Source organism: Brachypodium distachyon, chromosome 2, assembly GCF_000005505.3.
Source record: "Brachypodium distachyon strain Bd21 chromosome 2, Brachypodium_distachyon_v3.0, whole genome shotgun sequence".
NCBI lineage: Eukaryota > Viridiplantae > Streptophyta > Magnoliopsida > Poales > Poaceae > Brachypodium > Brachypodium distachyon.
Window position 1 is genome coordinate 45,169,675 of NC_016132.3, and position 19,459 is coordinate 45,189,133.

The window sequence follows — 19,459 nt, forward strand, 5'->3', positions numbered from 1 at the left end:
ATAATAGTAGCGGCGAGCGCAAGCATCCCCACTAAAGGCCATGGCCGCCACAAATAGTTGGAGGTAAAAAAATTCATGTCTGGCAAACCAACTTGAAGTGGCAATCGAGTTTTTCGCGGAAAATGATCGCTACTGATGTTGAGCATTAGTGGGATGCGCCTAATACTCGCCACTAACTACAGCAGGTTTCTGTGCTAGCGAATGACCATGTGAAACCCACCTGATGGGTTTACAGGGGACCAGACCTGGACGATCCTTTGCGCGTGCGTGCGTATATGTTCCGGAGGCGAGCCAAAAGCCCCTTTAGTTAAGCTCTTTTTGGAATCTCCTACGTACGCCTTCGAGCTACTGGCCCTGCTGGTCAAAAAGCGTACAGGGGCAAGAGTCGCAATGCAATCCATGCAAACCTTCATGCATGCATGTGTCGAGGATTCACCATGCATCTGCAGGTACACGTCTACGCGGCCGGTCGATGATTCCTGACGATACATCGAGTATGTTGTGTTCTTCTCAGCACTATGCTAATGATGGCGATGTCTTTGCGTACATGCGATACAAGTATGCGTGCGTGCGTGCGTGCGTGCGTGAGTACGGGCTTTTGCGGTTTATATATGCGTTGCACGTGAACAACGTTGCCTGCTTTCTGTGCAGTTTTCCCAATTTAGTGCGTGCTCGCATTGTTTTGAGAGCGAGAATCAGTCCAGTCAAGCAAAGCTTTACATAAGTAACAAGTGGTCATGTATATGCAGTACATTCTACACTATTTTCACTACCTGGCTACATGTATTTTGAGTATCCCTGTTAATCGCCAAGTCCTATGCTCTGCTAACTAATTCATGGAGGAAACTAGGGGCTGAAGTCGGTATTACATCTTAGCTCCTAGAAGAACGAGAGGGTGGGGATTTCAATTTACAAACATAACATCGCTCTCTGTAAACAATCATACTACGTATAGTTAATATTGACCACGTACTTCCGGACCGAGCTTCTGAAAGTTTTTACGCCCTATGTGGACATCCTGCTCCACAGATTGTCTTCCCGGTATCATTAAACAACTCGGGTCTTCACTTCGGCGTTGCATCAGACGCTTCATGCATATACTCAGACATAGATTCCTCCTCCAAAAATAAAGAGCACACGAGGTCATTAGAGTTGAGATATTAACTCACGGTTCAAGTGTGCAACTTCAATGTATCCACTGACTGAATCAATGGCACCTAGGATTTGAATGAGCGTATCAGACATTTTCTGAAACCTACGACGCAATTGGATCCTTTGCGGCTGTACATTGCTCTGAACTACAATTTATTCCAAGAAACAGACACGCAACCAAAACAACACATCCACACAAAAGTTCAGTCTCTTCATAATGAACCGAGCTTTAAAGCTTTAACAGTTACTCCCTCCGTTCCATAATTTTTGTCGAAATATTACATGTATCTAGACACTTTTTAGAAATAGGTACATCCATTTTTTAGCAAATTTGAGACAAGAATTATGGAACAGAGGGAGTACAACACAAGTTTTATCATAATCAATGTGTGATGCTTTGACAGATAGTGGGGTGATAGACTTGCTATTATGGATCTTTGGAAAGCAAACATTCCAATAAACAGAATTTTCTTTTACTTGGCATAGTTGGAAGGTACTCATTCAGGTCACGATAGAACTTATCAAAAAGGGATAGCCGTGGGAGTCAGGTTGTCGGCTGTGTGATTCAGCTGAAACTACTGACCATCTGATTTTTGCTTGCCCTGTTTCGCATTTTGTTTGCTGTCATATTATAGACTGCTTATGTTGGGCGATAGCTTCTAGGAATCTGGATGAATTCGTTGAAATTTTCTTGGATGAGAAGAAACTTACAATCCTGGACACTGCTGTCGGCTCTAGCATGGTCGCTATGGACGAAGTAGAATGATTTTGTTTTCAATAACAGGGTCTGCCCTTATCCCACACAGGTTTTGTACATGACCATCTCCTTGATCGCTACTCCCTCCGATCCATATTACTTGTCAAAATATTACATGTATCTAGACGCTTTTAGACATAGATACATCCATATTTAGACTAATTTGAGACAATTAATATGGATCAGAGGGAGTAGCTGGGAAGCTTTGCTTCTGGCAAAAAGACACGCAGCAAGCCTGGAGATGGTGGTAATTAGCTCCAAAGCTTGTTGAACTGTAACCTTTCACTCTAAGCTTACATCAACACAATGTCATATCGAGTTTTGTATCACACTTGCATACAAGCATTTTCAGTTTATTATTTTGCTGACAATTTGGTTTAAAATATATTTGATGTAACAGCACTTACATCTTTTTCTCGCTTCTCTTTGATGACGACACACTGGGAAGCGCTGATGCTTTCACTCTTCAAAAAGTTTCGAGCATTCAACAGTGGCTTGCTCAGACCATCTGTCACAGATGTGTGACCTGGTTCCTCACCTACATGCAATTTTATGCAGTAATCTGCATTTGGTCTTCCAAGCTCATCACCGATGCCAATAATTCTTTCCCTGAGATAAGACGCAAGATATATTATTAATTCAAGAGAAATAACAACCACACAAGCAATGAGTTATAAAAGAGGATAGATGTTAACGCTCTTCCTGCTGTTTATATTACTTAGTCTTCGTAAAATGGTTATAGAAACTCAAATGTGTTTCTTGTGATTTGTCTGATAGAGACACATACTCAATTCTGCTTCATGCAGCAGAATCTAAATAAATGAATTATCCTCTTTCATTCTGGTGAAAGGGAAAAGAACAACACCTCCAGCTTCGTAAACTACTCCCTCCGTTCCTAAATGTAAGAAGTCCTAGCTTTGTCTCAAGTCAAATCTTAAACTTTGACCAAGTTTATATAAAAATCTACCAACATCTATGACTCCAAATTAGTTTTATTAAATCCATCATGATATACATTTTCATAGGGTAAAATCCTAGGTACTACCGGGTGTAGTACTCCCACCTTGAATATACTACTATAGGTAGTATATATTCTGCTTTATCATTTTTAATAAATTCGACACCATTCCTAAGATACTTCAAAGCAAACTACATGAAAAATTTGCAAGTTGGTATGTAGTTTTTCCTATATTTTAGAAATACCTTCAGGTTTGTACATATGATAGAGTATGTTCAAAAACTGCATATTCTACCTAAAAGATAGAATATATACTATGTTCTACATACTATCTATATACTACATTCTACAAACTCCCAATTGCGCTACATACTCCCTAATTTGTGTGAAACGTACATGAGAGTAACTATACCTGGTAGTACAAAAAACTTGCCCTTTTCATAGTATACTTATTTGACATTCTACATGTCGATACATTTTTCTATAAACTTGGGTCAAACTTTAAGAAGTTTGACTTAGGACAAACCTATGACTCCTAAATAGCTATGACTATTTAGGAACGGAAGTAATACTAAACTATAATAATTCTTTTCAGTAGAAAAATTCATAAGTATTGCCTTGGTAAGGAAGCATGCTGCCGCAGCTGTGGGCTAGTCTTTTCACCCTTAGTAACTCCTTCCTCGAGATGAACAAATTGCCTCTTGAAACGATCCACCCCACTGTCAATAGCATATCAATTAGTATAGTAGCAATATCTCCTTGACCAAAAGAAATGTGGTTAAGTAAATGCCTTTGCTTAGTCCTTATGTACTTGCCATATTCAAATGAGGTTTACAGTAGCACAAATTCTTATTTAGGAAGATGAAAAGCTAATCAAACGGATCATGTTTAACAGAAAATAAACTTCAGTAACAAACTGCAACTAGGTTAAAGAGCTTCAACATGGCATTGTTTAGTGATAATATTCAATGATTATTAAAATCATATTTGAAGCCACACATTGCTTGCCAAATTTTACCAATCAGAACCAGTGTGTGTGCAGTTATGGTTTCCTTGCTCGATCTCCTCTACACGAAAGTTATACCGCACACAAATTCATAAACATGAAAACAGAGATTTTCAAATAAAAAAAAACTGAAATGTATGCCTTTGACTGACTAAATACTTGTCAAGAGCTTACTAATGGAACAAAACTTTACATATACCACATGTATCTGTTTCTTCTCGTAACAGGAAATGGTGGACCAAGGTGCATGCCAAGGTGGATTTCCAAACTCACCTTGGGTAAACAAAGTTTGCCTGATCCCCACCATGATGATACTCATGCAACATCTGAGGATGGTACTCTAAAATCTAAAGAGATACTTCATACATTAGTAAAATTATTAATATAATCTCTGCAGTAACATTGATAACAGTACCTCTCTGTAAATTAATTCACGGACATCATCTCTGGCCAGCTTTCTTCTCTCAAACTCGAACTCAAGTTTCGAAATGGGTTGTGTTGTGGGTTCACGGTCAGAATTTGCCAATCCAGTAAAGTATGGATCTGCCAAGGCCTTGAATTACATTGCTATCATATCAGTATCGAGAACAACAAAAGAAATTTTGAGCTATTGGTTTATGCTGATTATTTCCTACCTCTGCAGCAGTTGGCCGATCCTTGGGATCAAAAGCAAGTAGACGCTCAAGCAAATCAAGAGCCATGGGGTCAACACCAGGAAACTTCTGAGAAAAAGGCACTGGATGCTTTTTTCTCATGTTTCCCAAATATCGTCGAGCTTTTTCATTTCGAATCTACAGAAAGTACAAACATGCAACAGATATAGAATTTAAGCATAATTTCTAAGAGTGACCTATCACTTACAAAAGATCATCATAAGAAAATATTAAACACTATCTGTATTGTTATATGCTAGTAATACAAATATCGATGTTCACAAAAAAATGGGGTAGATGATCATGAAAATCATTGCACAATAATCAAAAGGCCGAAAGCATTATCCAACAGTTTCAGAATGTAAATGCAATAAACCTGAGGTTAAAGCTAGGCCTGCCAAACAGATTTGAGTTTTCTTTTCTTCTTTTGCGGCTTATCTGGTAAGCATAAGGCACTTTGGTAAAAACGAGGCCAAAAAATAGAAACTTAGCTGGCCCATTGTGAGGTAAGCAGCATACCTGTATACATGATGCAAACTTTCAGACTGATTAACAAGCAGCAAAATAGCACCAAATTACCCAAGGATCTCAGACATCCACGTGACGGGTCAGGTTTTTTCCGGCGTTTTCCCTTAAACACCTGCCGCTTTTATATTATTGCTATTCTTAATTGAATACGAAAAGTCATGCTAGTTTTTTCGAAAGAAAAGAAGACGTTTAGATCATTGATTGATAGATTTGACTTTTGAAACCTCTTATGCTGCCAGTTATTTTTTTTGTATAAATAATATGCAAAACATAATCCTGAGCTATGTTAGCCTAACCTTAGTTTGTTTTTGTAGCAAATCATTTGAAAACATCACAATGGACCAGATCCTGCCATCCTTTGTTTATCGCCTATTGAGTGCCCGTCCAGCCTACCCATGTTCGAGGCTTGCCTCCACAGTGAATCTCATGGTTGCTTATTTTACTACAAAAAAAAGTGTCCTCATCGGGACTCCTCCCCATGTAGGTCTAACTTTATTTAGAAATTAAGGATTACAAACAACAAAACTCAAGCGAAAATGTGAAAATTGGGAGTGAGGGACCGTCTGAGCCAAGACACCAGAGGCATGTTCAGCAGTGAGTTATTTAATCAAAACACCATTCACAAGTTTTCTATTACAAACATGAATTAAAATAATCATTACTTATAGGATGTCATGCAAGGAACTGGTCTTGCAAAGTTGCAAGTCTGTGTATAAACTGAGGTCACATTACAAAAGGAACTTCATCTTCATAAAGGAAATGATAAACACCATAAAGTTTGAAAGGAAATCGCATAGCAGACAAGTCTCCAACTGAATTGCTTAGTTTAGAAGAAGGTTAGTGAACTCACCCTTGAAAGGGATTCTGCCGAAGGAGTGCCAAGTAAATCAGTCATGAGATCTAATTGATGTACCACATTCTTGCCAGGAAAGAGCGGCCTCCCTGAAAGCATTTCGGCAAATATACATCCAATGCTCCAGATATCAATTGCAGGAGTGTACTACAAAGCAAAATACCAAGTTCAGTACAGAAGCCCAACTTATCCAACGTGGCATGGTAAACATGTGTGCCAACGATTCAGGACCGTGGCATTATATCAACCATGTGTACAAGAAAAGGTCTAATTTACAAACAGACTCGATTGCGTTAATCAGGATACTGATGCTGCAAGATGACTGACTAGTCTCTAATTTTGGTAGTGGTCAAGTTTATAAAGATGATGCTTCTTTTACCTTTGAAAAGAAGGAGCCACATAATTCTGGAGCACGATACCATCTTGTTGCCACATAATCCTGGAAAAAAGATGGACAACAAAGATAAAATTTGGCCGGGTATTTACATCATATGAATTAAGCTTTACTGTAGTTAGTGAGTGATGGTCTGTTACCGTCCAGAATATCGCAGATGGGGTGTCGTTGAAGGAAACTCGGGCAAGGCCGAAATCGCAAATCTTGAGCTTGCAATCAGCATTGGCGAGAATGTTCCTGGGCTTGAGGTCCCGGTGGAAGACATTGGCAGCGTGTATGTACTTCATCCCACGGAGCAGCTGGTAGAAGAAGAACTGGTGGTGCTCCGGAGTGAGGTCGTCGTTGGCCTTGATGACCTGGTGGAGGTCGGATTCCATGAGTTCGAAGATGATGTAGATGTCGCGGAACTCGCGGCGCGACGGAGGGAGAATGATGTGCTTGATCTCTACGATGTCCGGGTGGCGCAGAAGGCGAAGCAGCTTGATCTCGCGGAGAATGCGGGTGGCGTCAGAGACATGCTCAAAGACGTCGTTGATCTTTTTTATGGCGACGCGCTCGCCGGTGTGGGTGTCGACGGCGGCCGCCACGACGCCGTAGCTGCCCTTGCCGACCACTTCGCCGACCTCGTACCGGTTCGCCTCGCCGTACTCCGTGAAGAACTCCGCTTCATCTGAGCCCTGGATGCGTAGAAGCGGAGCCGGTCAAACCCGCAACGGGATACGCATCAACCGAAAGCACAAATTGGGCAACTAGGGTGGGTTCAATCGCCTCGCCTTCCTGGCCATCGCGCCCGCGGTGCGAGTCGCCCCGTTCTCCGGAGTGATGCACCACTACCCCGCGGGTCGTCGCCCTCCCCACCGGGATCCCGCTCCTCCGCCGCGTCTGCGCCCTCGTGCGCGCGGTGGGCCGTATCGCTGCTGGTAGTGGCTGGGGTGGGGGGTTGCGGACACGGTGAGGGAGGAGGGGGATGCGCGGTGGCAGCGGGAGCGGGGGCCATATGCAGTATGCGTACGGCGGGGAAAGATGCGCGCGTGGGCGGTGGACGCCCGATCATGGCGGGAGCGCGGGGCGCGGTCAGGGAGATGGGGGCATGGCGCCCGTGCGGAAACGGCATGCCACGAGACGGGGCGAGTGAAGATGTTGGACACGGAGGATGCGGGAATACGGCGCCGGCCGCCGGCAAGGAACGGACAGGAGAGAGAATTTTTTTTCTAAGAAAAAATAGGAAATTAATCCTATACGACCCCCTGCCCAGCGACCCAGTTCCCTATATTTATTTTTTCATCTATGGACCCACCTGTAAGCCACTTTTACCCCTTCTTCCTCGTGTCCTCGTGTAGCGACTAGTATTTTCTTGCTTTTCTTTTCTTAAAGAGAATACAAAGTACTTCCACATACGGAAAGAACTAACTAGTTCGGATTTATCTAAATTCATATTTATTTATATATTAAAGCTCGTCTAATAGACGGATTCACCTCTCAGAGCTTGAGTGCATTTTATGATGGGCTTCTATAAGTGGAATGAAGGGATTCATGTGAAATTAGACTCAATCCGGGCAAAATTCTTTTGGCAAGGAATTGGCGACAAAAGGAAGTACCATATGGTGAAATGGGGGGGGGGGGGGGGGGCGGTATGGTCTTTGTCGATAGGAGAATCAGTAATATTGTTTTGCTGGTGAAGTGGAATGCCAAATTGGAAAGTGGTGATAATAGTTTATGTTGCTCTCTTCTACGTTCGAAATACTGCATGAGGGGGGGGGTTCTTTCAGTCTGAGATGGCGGGCGCTTCTCAGTTTTGGAAGGGTCTTCATGCTGTTAAGAATTGGTTTGAGGTACCTGGTGGGGAATGGGTCCTCGGTGCGTTTTTGGAAAGATGTGTGGTTGGGACAGGTACCTCCGGGCGTCTCCTTCCAGCACCTTTTTCTCTGTTCTGAACTACAGGAAAGCTCGGTAGCGGAGGTGCTACGAGATGGGAGGATTAACCTTACTTGACGGCGCTCATTTAGTATTGTTGAGTGCTTGGAATGGGACGTCTGGACTCTTATTTTGGACTCTGTTACTCTTTCACGGGAAAAGGGACGTGGGGCGTTGGGCTCTCACGTCGAGTAAGGTTTTCACTACTAAATCTCTCTATAAGGCCTTGACACATAGTGGGGTGGTGGACCTCGGGCTTATGGATCTTTGGAAGGCTAAAATTCCTCTCGACCAGAAATTTTTTGTGTGGCTTTGTGTGAAAGGGAGAATTCAAGTCACGTATGAGCTCCTTAAAAATGGTTGGCTTGGTGAGCCGGGCTGCAAGCTGTGTGGCGCGGTGGAATCCGTAGATCATCTTCTCTTTGCTTTCCCGATTGCTTTTTTTGTCTGATGTTTCTTGCGGGACTGTTTTGGATGGCCAGCAGTTCCTGGCGGTATAATTGAGTTCTTTGATTTATGTTTGAAGGAGGGAGGGAAAAATCTAACCAATTCTGGTGGGCGCTGGTGGCAGCAATTGCTTGGTCACTTTGGCTGCCCCGTTGCAGGTGGTGTACCGGGCGTTGGCGTTACTTACACAGTGGAGGACTCTCCTCCCTGAGAAGAGGCGGGAGACGATGGATCATATAGTAGCTCAGGCAGATTGTGGACGGAAATCTTTACTCTTCTAAAAAGACCATTTGGTGGTGGCGGTACGTCGCTGCATCTTCCTAGCCTCCTACATGTGGGGCCGGCCTTCTCACCTTCCGCGCTGTTCCACCATCTCCAGCGCTGCTGCTGCTATCGATCCCCAATAGGCACATCGATGCGCCTCCTTCACCCCCTCTCACATGAGGACGAGCACGACGACTAGCCCTAGGACCCACGGCACGCCGCCGGCCGCCGCCTCGCTGTAGCACATCGCCCGCGCGGGGTTTGCCCCCAGATCAGTCCGCCTCTGACCTCATCAACACCTCACAGCCCTTCTCTTTCCCCTCGCAGTCCCTTGATTTCCTGTAGTATGCGGTTCTCCATGTTCGTCCTGATCCCCTTTTGGTGCTCGCAAAGATGACGCTCTTTTCCACCTCGCGACGACTGCTCATGAATTTCCTCCATCTTCCACTTTCCATCCCTTCCTTTGCTCCCGATGCTTTCAACACATCTGTGTATGAATGAGAGGATGCGACTGCTACTTGAGAGTGAAGTGATAAGAGGCTCCTGGAGAGATATATGTGTCAAATACCTTGCAAAATTGAGACATTCTACTCCATCTGTCCAACAAAGCATGTCTCAACTTTGACTAAATTTGAATGTATCTATACACCAAGTCATGTCTAGATACATCCAAATTTTGACAAACTTGAGACATCTTTTGTTGGACGAAGAAAGTATAAGATATGTAGTACTTTATTGCGATCATTTGTTCTTTTCAGTGGCCCTATATATGTACTGCAATTTAGGGATAGTTCTAATTTTGCTATCAAATGTAGATTAATCTTGTGAGACCTGGAGATATTTAAAAGCTAAAGGTAGTTGCAATACTTGGATTCAATATATATTTTCTGAAGAATTATGTTGGAACAACACTACTTTGGTTTGATACATCAACTGCAGAGGTGGATGTCAACTCTTTTCTAGCAATAGCCCGAGTTTAGCTTCCATCTATAAATGTAAGTTGTCACTCAGTCGTACACACTTTACCTCTTTCTATCATTTGCAAGTTGATTGCTGTAGAGTGTAGAACAGAGTAATTCAATCACTGTGTATTTTTCAGAAATATATGCCTCGAGTCAGTATGTGTATTGTGTAATGGGTTGCATACTTTTCCATTGGCTGCAATGAAGGTCCATGAGAATATGAGATCTCATATTGAGAGATCAGATGCCATGATGTGTCAGTGCATGATCCGTCCCCTAGATTTAAGTTTGAGTTATTTTGTGACCTTGTCACCCTAGATATTGTGCTAGGTAGCGGTGCCGTAAAGATAGCGAGAATTGTTTCCATAAGGCCCAAGTTCATCCTTGGCCACTGTGTTTGCAATTGCATGATGACCCTATCTACCATTTACCTTCTTCAGATTCACGTTTTGTTTCTTCAAATGATTACCACTTAGGTCTGAACATTGTTCTGCAAAAGAGAAACCTAAACATGGCGTGCATAACTTCTTGTGCTTTTAGGAAGCGTCCAGAGTTGCAGATAGCACTGATCAGTGTGTATACATCTTTCCTCAAGAGCATAATACATATTGGGAGGCATTGTGGCTCAACTTAAATGCTAACTGCTCCCTCTCCATTTGACTGTTGTGTACTCCCTATCCTATTTGCATAATCATCAATCAACTTTATATGGAAACCTAGGCAGACAAGCAGCTTCCTTGTAAATCCTGTCGATTTGCTGGTTATGTAGTCTTTGCATGCTAGAATAGATATATTTTCTTGCAATTTATATGAAATTAACTCTCCTTTTCGGAAATAAGGAATTTAGCTCGGGAACAATGCTGTGATCCATCTTTGTATGCTAGAATAGTACATAGTAGAATTTACAAAAATGTGGGTTCTGTTTGGATAACTAGGTGTGTAATATTGGGTTAACCATAAGGCAATATCTTTCTTTTTCTAGCTCTAGCTCATGTGGTTGAATTGAATCATAATGGTTCAGAATTACGGACATATCCACAAGGAGTTCAAGGAGAAGAACCCCAAGATGTACTAACACATGTATAGCTACCATGTATATCAGGTTAGTGTGTCATTTTGATTGATTGATTTTGTGAAATTGTGTTGACGTTAACTATTCATAGAGATGTAGGATTGTCAGTGCTTATGGTAGATTGCATATTTATGAATTATGACTATCCTCACTTGAGAAAATACTTTTTTTCATTTACCATCTCTTTTTGTAGAAAACATAGTACGGATGATGTGGTTTGGGCCATCATGGGGGTGGTCGAACTAATTTCTCCCAGTCCCTGGAAATTTGTTTAGATTGGGTTCTGATGTGTGGAGGAGCATATGCTGATATGCATGTAAATTGAACTGATCCAGTTTGTTGGTTACATAATCTCGAAGCTGAATGGTTGATTTTCTAGCATAAGTCTGAAATGAATTGTAGTAACTCTGACTACACATTGGCCTTCCCAATGAATCCGAATTTACCTATATATTTCCTATGCATTTTTTTCTCATTATCGATGTACATGCTGGACGGCTTCAGTAGCCATAGAAACACCTGTGTTTGTTTGAGGTGCATCGATCAATGTTGCATCGTGCTTTAAACTAATTACTGCGTCTCAATCTTTTGTAGGTAGCTGTGCTGGCTACCGTTAGGCTGATGGCGGCATGTTTTTATCTTCAAGCTAACGTATGATTTCTTGATTTCCCCATCCAATCGGTAGTTGTATTGGTGATTCCCCCCAAGAAACACCCTTTACTGCTTGTGAATCCCACTTTGAAAATCTGAAGGCTTGTCTATATACCATGTGTTTGTTTAGTTCCCTGTTTTTATTGCAGATGGAGTGTAATAGCTGAGAAGTCTGTAGAAAACAATAATTAAGTTGCGCTCATGAAGTGTTTTGAGGGTTGAGAAGAAGATGCACAATGTAATGGAAGACATCTTGAAGAGGATAGAACATGAAACCATGTCTCCTGGAGGGTTGAGAAGAAGATGCATAATGTGATGGAAGAAAAGACCAAGATGATAAAAATGAAATAAAATATTTTATTAACAATTCTGTTGATCAAACCTTAATTCCGTAACAACGCACGGGCAACTTACTACTCCCTCTGCCCCATAATATGAGGCACGTACGCATCCCTAGACTGTTAGTTTAGTTAACTAAATATAAATGAAATAATTAAATAATTATATCATTTGAAAAAAAAGTTAAGAAACATGGATATTTATTAATTAATCAAATTGAAAATTTAAGGACGCGTGCGTGGCTCATGTTATGGGAAGGAGGGAGTAGTAAACTTAACAGTGCTATCGTGACCTTGATACCTTGATCTTAGTTTGCAGGCGGATTCACCTCTTAAAGCTTGAGTGTGTTTGATGATCTAAAACGACGGTATACTGAAGGAACAAATAAACAACACATGTATATCATGCGGTAAATTGTCAGACTTTATATTTTGACCTTCCATGCGATGTATCGGAGCATATTGGCACATGCACGTAAACTGTAGTAGTATCAAAGAAGATGGTGTTTGGCATGGTCTTGTTTTGTGTAGCGGCGTACGAAAATAAGCATTTCAGAAGTGACTTGTGCTTTGGCTTGTTCCCAAGTTGCACTGTGCTCAACGGCGCCACGCGTAGCCGCGCATGCGTCCGCTGCACTGCCGTGCTGCCACAAGTCGTTCCTGACACTGACACGCACACTTCAAGTCCTCCCCTCCATCTCCCAACCAGCAACAGCACCAGCATCCAGATACTCCTGCATCCTTTGTGCCATGGCAGATTGGCCGGGAGGCTTGTTGCCACTGCCAACCACGCCCCGTCCTCCTGCCCAGCGGCCCCCGCGGAGCGGCCAAGCGTCGACGGAATACTCCTCCTCCTCGCTCCACCGGCGCGCCCAGTTCTCCTCCCACGCGCCCACCAACTCCAACCCCAACGCCCAGCTCCTCGCCATCCTCGCCCTCGCGGTCACCCTGGCCGCGCTCCTGGCCCTCGCGGGCGTCACGCTCACCGCCGCCTTCGCGGCGCTCGTCGTCCTCAGCCCGCTCTTGCTCCTCACCTGCCCTCTCTGGGCGCCGCTGGCGCTCGTGGCCATCGTCACGGGGGCCGCCTCGCTCGTCGCCTGTAGCCTCGCCGTGGCCGCGCTCGGCGCGGGCACGTGGGCGTATCGGTACTTCGCCGGGCGGCATCTGGTGGGCGCGCGCCGGGTGGACTACTACACGCGTGGCCGGTTCGCGTACGCGGGGGGAAGCCACGTGGCGACGGGCTACTATGGGCCAGGGTATAGCCGGAGGATCAAGGACGTCGCGCCCGGGGCGTAGGCCGTTGGAGGCGCATGCGTATCGGCTCTCTCGTCCCACTGATAACGGAGACACCGTGGTGAATCGTTGATCCTGTCAACCGGGTTTGCCGTGGCTGATGGTGGGTTTCGGATAACAAGGCCGGCAGCCGGCAGCCGGCAGACAAAGGTTATCGTGCTGGGGACAACGGCAGGCAGCATGGAGCGGTACAAAAACAGTGGGATTAGGTAGCCGTTGCATCTGTGTATACCGTGTAGTCCGCGTTTATCTGTCAATAACGGTGCCCCAACGTGCCCTCAGTCAGGATGTAGTTGTGAACCTGAAATTGAAATTTGTGATTGAAAGTTAAGTACGGAGTACGTGTTTTTATAAAATTTCAACGAAACATGAAACATTTGTTTTCGTGAATCTTTGATGAAACCATCTGGAAGCTTTAATGAAACATGTTCTTTTTTGTGTGTGGAAACATCACGAAACCAGCACACTTGTGCGAGCCGGATCACAGTACAACATCAAGGAATTTGCGCAGCGAGATGGGAACTTTGCTGTCTGCTTATATCACATCTTAGAATGGTCGCGACAACACTATTTCTACTGCCAGGTACGGTATCGTCTATTAATCTAGTATGGAGTGCATGCGTCCAATATAGCTTAGTGTGTTAACAGTTGAACGACTCGTAATCTGCGAAATCTTTTTCACGAGAAGGATTCATCTACCAAATCTTACACGACAAAGAGGATGGAGAACTACTGCTTACACTAGATTGGATTAAAATAATGTTCAGTTCTCGGTTCCGACGAACTCCAAAGAGAAAACAGAACGATACGATCTTGATGCGGCAGAAACGGCCGGGAACGACTAGTAGAAGGAAAAATCTGCGGCCGAAGCGAAATCGGAGGTACGGAAGGCTAAATTTAAAACAAAGAACAGAAATCTTTCATCGTTCCTTCTTGCATTGCACCTGTAGTGACTGGTGTACGTCCGCGCGCCTCATGCTCGATCCATGTATCCAAATTCCAGAGAACGGACGGGGCTCAGCAGCGGCGACCGCGGCGGCGTCCGGGAGTGCCACAACCGCTGCCCTTCGCTGTCGTAGTGTATGGCCCCGTTGAACTCCAGCGGCTGGCACCTTTGGCCGAGCAGTATCGTGCGCCGCCACACGCACGGCTCGTCGACATCAGCCTTGCGGCTGTCGTTGCCATGCTCGACGGACCCAGATGGCCCCTTGGGCTTCCTCGACGTCTTCGGCTTCACGAAAGGGCTGAAGGTGTCGCCGCTGCCGCCGCCGCCGCATGAGAAGAGCGAAGGCCGGCGAATGTTGGAAGAGGACGTGATCCTCTTGTTCCGGTGGCGGATCTTCAGCCGCTGGGCGAGGGAGGAGATGAGGAAGGCCATGGCATCGAACATGGTGTGCTTGCAGAGTACCGAATAGGATTTAGGAAGGCTATTAATATGGGAGCTAGCTAGCGCCAGGTAGAGATCAGTCGACTGTTTGACGCCTCACGGGAAGAAATTCAGGAACGGTACATTTTGAAATGGATGACCAAACAGTCAATTGCGGATAGGGGTTGAGGTTTAATCTCTAACTAGTCTCGAGAGTTGTTACATGTTGAAAGGGAACGGCATTTTCCATTTTGTTTGCTATCAGTTTTGTTGATTTATTTGTTTCCTGATTTTCAAATTTCATCTTCCCCAAGTTATTTCCATTATTCTTAAAGTTTCTGATTTTTTAAAATATTTTTTGGGTTTTCTAAAGTTTGACCAATTTATATAAAAAAAGTACTAGCATCTACAACTTTAAATTAGGTTTATTAACATCATGATATACTCATTTCGTTCCATATTAAGTGACATTCTATTACATGTATCTAGACGTATTTTATTATATAGATACGTCCATATTTAGACAAATTTGAGTTGCTATATATGAGACGGAGGGAGTATATTTTATTGTTTGTTTATTTATTTTCTGAAAAGGCCACCGATCTATTAATAATCATCAATAATAGTAAAAGAAATCCTAAAGGTAACAAAAATTAGGTCATTGGACCACCTAGCGACGAAAAACAAGCAATAGAATGAGCCAAAGGCGATCCATTGTCCTTGCTGCTCCATTACTGGAGCCGTGTACAGCTTGCCAAAGGGAAGCTTGCTGTAGTAAACGGTGAGAAAAGTCGTCATACCAGGTTCCAGAGGACCCGCGCACCAGAGCAGCAACCATCGTCAAAGATGAGCATCGTCGATCGGAAGAGTTGGATCTGAAACCACACCAACGAACATGAAAGCCAACCGAATTCCGAGGAATTCGTCCAAAACCTAGAACACAAACCAGATCGCAAGAGATTGATCGGACACACAGCTCCACGCGTCCTCCACCGATGCTAGAGGCACCACCGAAGTGAGAACAGAGCGAGTAGGACCTTATTCTGACTGCAAGATGTCGCTGCCACCTTGCCATCTTGAAAACACACCACCAGCGAGCGGCCAAGATCCACTGCACCTTCAAGGCCAGGAAGGTCATCGGAGGCAGGGCGGCCACACGGAAACCCTTGCCGACTTGAGGTTCTTGAAAATCGCCTCCGGTTCTGGTTTGTTGGACGTGCGAGTTTCTTATAATATATTTATTTGATACTATAATATTATTTTTGAAAGATGATATCGTAATATTATCAGTATTGTGTGCAAACTTAGTCAAATTTTAAGAAGTATATGGTTTAAGAAAAAGTAAAAACATAAATCATCTTAGAGAAAAATAATAGCCATGGTTTTGTGTCACTTTTCGAGAAATTCTCGTGTTAAACGAGTTCTATTTCACTGGCCCCACAGGACTTGGTGGTGGCAATCGCTCGTAATTTCCCCTTCTTTCCTCAATCTACAGTGACCTTCATGCCCGAACGAGCGACCCTTTTCCTCACTTAATGGGATTAATCAATTTTCATTTTCCAAGTGCTTTTGTCCGCTAGTGGATCTGTTCAGAAGAGTCGCGAAAGGAGCCACGGAAGAAGCACTTTTCCCTACGGCACTACCCACTAGTTGTACTGTACCAGCACCAGCTTCTCCGTTCTTGTCAGCAAAACAATGTCCATGATGTCTCTGCAGCTCCTCGCTCCGATCCTTGGCCTTCCATCTAGAAATGGTTGCACCGGCAGAAGACTACGGGTTACCGTGGTTAGCTGCAAACATAATCAGGTTTGCCTCCGGGATGTTAAACTCGAAGCCGTTGTTCCCTTTTCATGTTTTTTAGATCTGTTTCAGTCTCTTTCTATGCGTGTATGATGAATTTTCCGCTGCTTTACGGTAGTAGAGTAGTTTAGAAGCATCCGTACATTAGCAGCTTCAGATTGTGGTGCGCGCGCGTGTGGAATCAACTCTCCACTCTGTTTAGGCAATCACAGGGGCGCTGAGATTTCCTTCCGTGTATTGGTTGTCTGAACTTTTTAAATAGTACGGAGTACTTCCGGACGTGAGTTCAGTTAATTACGTACGGAGTATTAAACTATGAAGACATGAACTTTCCCTGTTTCTTATAGCAGTTTACCACTCCTTGCAGTCAACCGATGTCCAAGGAGCAAGTCTAACGAGCAGGATATCCCGTAGAGATGCCCTATCATACGTTTCATCTGCCTTCTTGGCAACGTTCCTGGTGACTGATCGTGCTGAAGCTAGAACCTCGAGGCAAGAGAACAAAAGGAAAGTAATGGAAAAGCTGGAGAAGATCCGGGAGAAGGCACTGGGCCCAAAGGAGAAGAACGAGGGCACCGGCGAGGAGAAAGGGCCCGTGGCGAACTTGCTGATCCCTCCTACTTTGGTCGATGCTTACATCTGAAAGGCATCGTAGTCCTCTTGTAATAACACTTGTCTGAATGTACTGGTAACAGTTGACAGCAAGAAGCCTGGAAATACAATCAATTATTTTGTGTGCTCATTTGTCCCTGACATCTATTCATTCAAGATAGATGTGTTCTTATATCTATATGATTTCCTGTTTTAAAATTTGTAATAAACATGCATATATACATAACCTCACCTAAAAAAAAGAGAGGGAAAAGGACATGGTATGTGCTCACGCATTACTAAAGTTAGCTTGAAGTTGTAGATTTGAGATGTATTTCTTAGAGTGATCTCCCATCCGTGTGGGCCCAACAGCCCACCGGGCCCAGATCTGGCATCCTGACCGGGGGCGCCCAACCCAATATGGTTGTCGGGCCCCTGTCGCGCTGCGCTATATAAAGAGGTGGGGGGCTGGGGCACGCACTACGAAGTTCGTTGCGTTTGCCACCGACCCCATCGACATCCCTACCGATCTAGGGTTGCGGAGAGGCGACGGGACGCTCCATCCACGCCGTCGCCCCACTGTCTCTCCCTCGCCGCCGTTCGCCATAGCCATGGCCGCATCGTCGGGATCTTCTAGCCAAGGCGAAGGTACTGCTCTCCCTCTCTCTCTCTCTCTCTCTCTCTTTTCGCCCCATAACTGAACCATGTTGAATCACAGTATAAAGTTCATCTTTCTCGGATTGTTCTACACCTAGTTACATCTAGGATCTTAACATTGGTATCAGAGCACATTGTTAATAGTACTAGATCCGTCGGAAGAAAAGAAAAAAGAGAAAGAAAAAGCAAAAAGAAAAAGAAAAAAAACCCTAGCCGGAGACTTACCCGAGGATGGCCGCCGGTCACCTCCATGGGTCGCTGGGAAAGGGCGGCCGCCACTGATCCCTTGACGGCGACGAGCGCACGTGCACGCGCACGCCGGCAAGAGGCCAGTGAGGCCGTCGTGGAAGCCGGGCCGCCGCCGCCGTCAAGGTCAAAGAAAGGGAAAGAGAAAAGAGGGTGGCGGGGAGAGAACACGGCCGGGGGCGCGGCTCGCCGCCGCTCGCCGGCGGGCGACTCTGGGCGCACCTCGCCGCCGCCGCCGCTAGGAACAGAAAGGAGGAGTCCAAGGGCTAGGGTGGGCTCTCTTAACTGGGCGAATCGTGCGGCCAGCCGTCCGATCGCCGTGATGGAGCCTGGCGGGTAGGCTGCACCGGGTGGGCTGTGGGTCGCTTGAGGCAGGCCGTGCCGCGGGCCGTGCGCACAGAAAGGGTCAGCTCGGCCTTGGGCCGCGTCTGCGTGGGCGGCCGTGGGCCGCGAGCACGAAAGTGGCCTTGGGCCGTGCGCGTGCGCGAAAGAACGTGTGTTTTGGGCCGCTGCTGGCTGCGCGCGAGAACGAGAGCGTGCAGGCCAGTGGCCCGTGTGCGCACGAAGACCGTGGGCTGCGCCGTTTTATTTATTTTTCTTTATAACAGAGGCATTATTTTTGCTGTATATATTCAGTTTTGCACAATTTTGGTCTAAATTTTTGTCCTATTCAAACTGAACCAATGAGATGTTTGTTTTAGAAAATAGAAAAATGCAAAATATTGCTTCTAAAAAGTATAAAGTTATAATTTTTTGTTCATAGTTTCCGCTACAAAACGTTTAAAAGTATTGTTTAAATCAAAAGAACGTGATTAAAAGTGTTTATTATGTTAATTGTGACCGTGTTATTTTTCCTTGACCAACGTCATTAATAGCATGATCATGATTAATGGTTAAAGTGTGCATTTAATTCTATTTTCTGCTCAACGGTGATATAGATTAAATTGCACAAACAGTTGTATGAATTAATTTTGACCAACGTTGGATTAATGCATGTAATTGTTTTTATTTTCTCACGTCATTGTGGTTTCAGGAGGTTACTACTTGATGGGATGCCTGAAGGACGTACCAACCCTCAAAGGTGACAACTATACTGAGTGGAAAAAGAAAGTGGACCTGGCCTTTGTATGTGCCGAGGTGGATTGGGTGGTTGACACTCCACAGCCACCAAAGCCTACAGAGCCAGTCAGGGATGCAAAAGATGATGATGATGCTTTGGAGAAAAATAAAAGGAAGTATGCTCCATTAGAGATGTCATACACCCTCGAGAATAAAAACTGGCTCACCGCCAATAAAAAGTGCATGGCTTCCATTTCTTCCGTAGGGGAGTATCTTGAAAAAATAAAGAGCCACTTTACTGGTTCTTCAAAGACATATGCTACCCAGCTGCTGAAGCAGCTGGCCACAAAAAGTACACAGGAGGAGGACATGACATAAGAGAGCATATTCTTAGGATGATCAACATGGCTTCTAAGTTGAAGCCCATGGATGCTGATCTAGAGATTAAGCCTGCAATGCTTGTTCATCTCGTTATGGATTCATTGCCAAAAGAGTTTG

General features: G+C 44.6%; 4 protein-coding genes across 5 annotated transcripts; 2 read left to right on the top strand and 2 right to left on the bottom strand.

The window, feature by feature from the left end:
• Positions 1–695: 695 nt before the first annotated feature.
• Positions 696–7,529, bottom strand: LOC100836138 (mitogen-activated protein kinase 16). Of its 2 annotated transcripts, XM_014899603.2 has the most exons (11): positions 7,075–7,529; positions 6,751–6,978; positions 6,442–6,657; positions 6,287–6,346; positions 5,905–6,054; positions 4,509–4,664; positions 4,289–4,426; positions 4,147–4,220; positions 3,485–3,586; positions 2,317–2,518; positions 696–1,118 (listed from the first exon to the last, which is right to left on the bottom strand). In XM_014899603.2, the coding sequence occupies exons 1-11, from the start codon at positions 7,084–7,086 to the stop codon at positions 1,065–1,067; spliced, it is 1,392 nt and encodes a 463-aa protein (XP_014755089.1). In that variant the 5' UTR covers positions 7,087–7,529; the 3' UTR covers positions 696–1,064. The 2 variants fall into 2 exon arrangements, with proteins under 2 accessions (XP_014755089.1, XP_010232078.2); XM_010233776.3 differs by having other exon boundaries at positions 6,442–6,978.
• Positions 7,530–12,381: 4,852 nt separating this feature from the next.
• Positions 12,382–13,632, top strand: LOC104582826 (oleosin 14.9 kDa). The gene has a single exon (XM_010233777.3). It carries the CDS (start codon positions 12,700–12,702, stop codon positions 13,243–13,245), a length of 546 nt encoding a protein of 181 aa, XP_010232079.1. The 5' UTR covers positions 12,382–12,699; the 3' UTR covers positions 13,246–13,632.
• Positions 13,633–14,215: 583 nt separating this feature from the next.
• LOC104583308 lies at positions 14,216–14,620 on the bottom strand. Its single transcript, XM_010235171.1, has one exon. The coding sequence runs from the start codon at positions 14,618–14,620 to the stop codon at positions 14,216–14,218; it is 405 nt and encodes a 134-aa protein (XP_010233473.1).
• Positions 14,621–16,238: 1,618 nt separating this feature from the next.
• LOC104582827 lies at positions 16,239–17,150 on the top strand. The gene is made up of 2 exons (XM_010233778.3): positions 16,239–16,414; positions 16,776–17,150. Exons 1-2 carry the CDS (start codon positions 16,304–16,306, stop codon positions 17,049–17,051), a joined length of 387 nt encoding a protein of 128 aa, XP_010232080.1. The 5' UTR covers positions 16,239–16,303; the 3' UTR covers positions 17,052–17,150.
• Positions 17,151–19,459: the final 2,309 nt, after the last annotated feature.

What these genes read in the sequence shown, in the direction of transcription:
- LOC100836138 (XM_010233776.3), bottom strand. An exon ending in GTGGCTCCTTCTTTTCAAAG is followed by an intron (nt 6,055 to 6,286) that starts GTAAAAGAAGCA and finishes TTTGCTTTGTAG; the next exon opens with TACACTCCTGCAATTGATAT. An exon ending in AAGAGAAGCGAGAAAAAGAT is followed by an intron (nt 1,119 to 2,316) that starts GTAAGTGCTGTT and finishes TTATTTTTGGAG; the next exon opens with GAGGAATCTATGTCTGAGTA.
- LOC104582826 (XM_010233777.3), top strand. Translation starts at nt 12,700, where the DNA reads ATGGCAGATTGGCCGGGAGGCTTGTTGCCACTGCCAACCACGCCCCGT.
- LOC104583308 (XM_010235171.1), bottom strand. Translation starts at nt 14,620, where the DNA reads ATGGCCTTCCTCATCTCCTCCCTCGCCCAGCGGCTGAAGATCCGCCAC.
- LOC104582827 (XM_010233778.3), top strand. Translation starts at nt 16,304, where the DNA reads ATGTCCATGATGTCTCTGCAGCTCCTCGCTCCGATCCTTGGCCTTCCA. An exon ending in TTAGCTGCAAACATAATCAG is followed by an intron (nt 16,415 to 16,775) that starts GTTTGCCTCCGG and finishes CACTCCTTGCAG; the next exon opens with TCAACCGATGTCCAAGGAGC.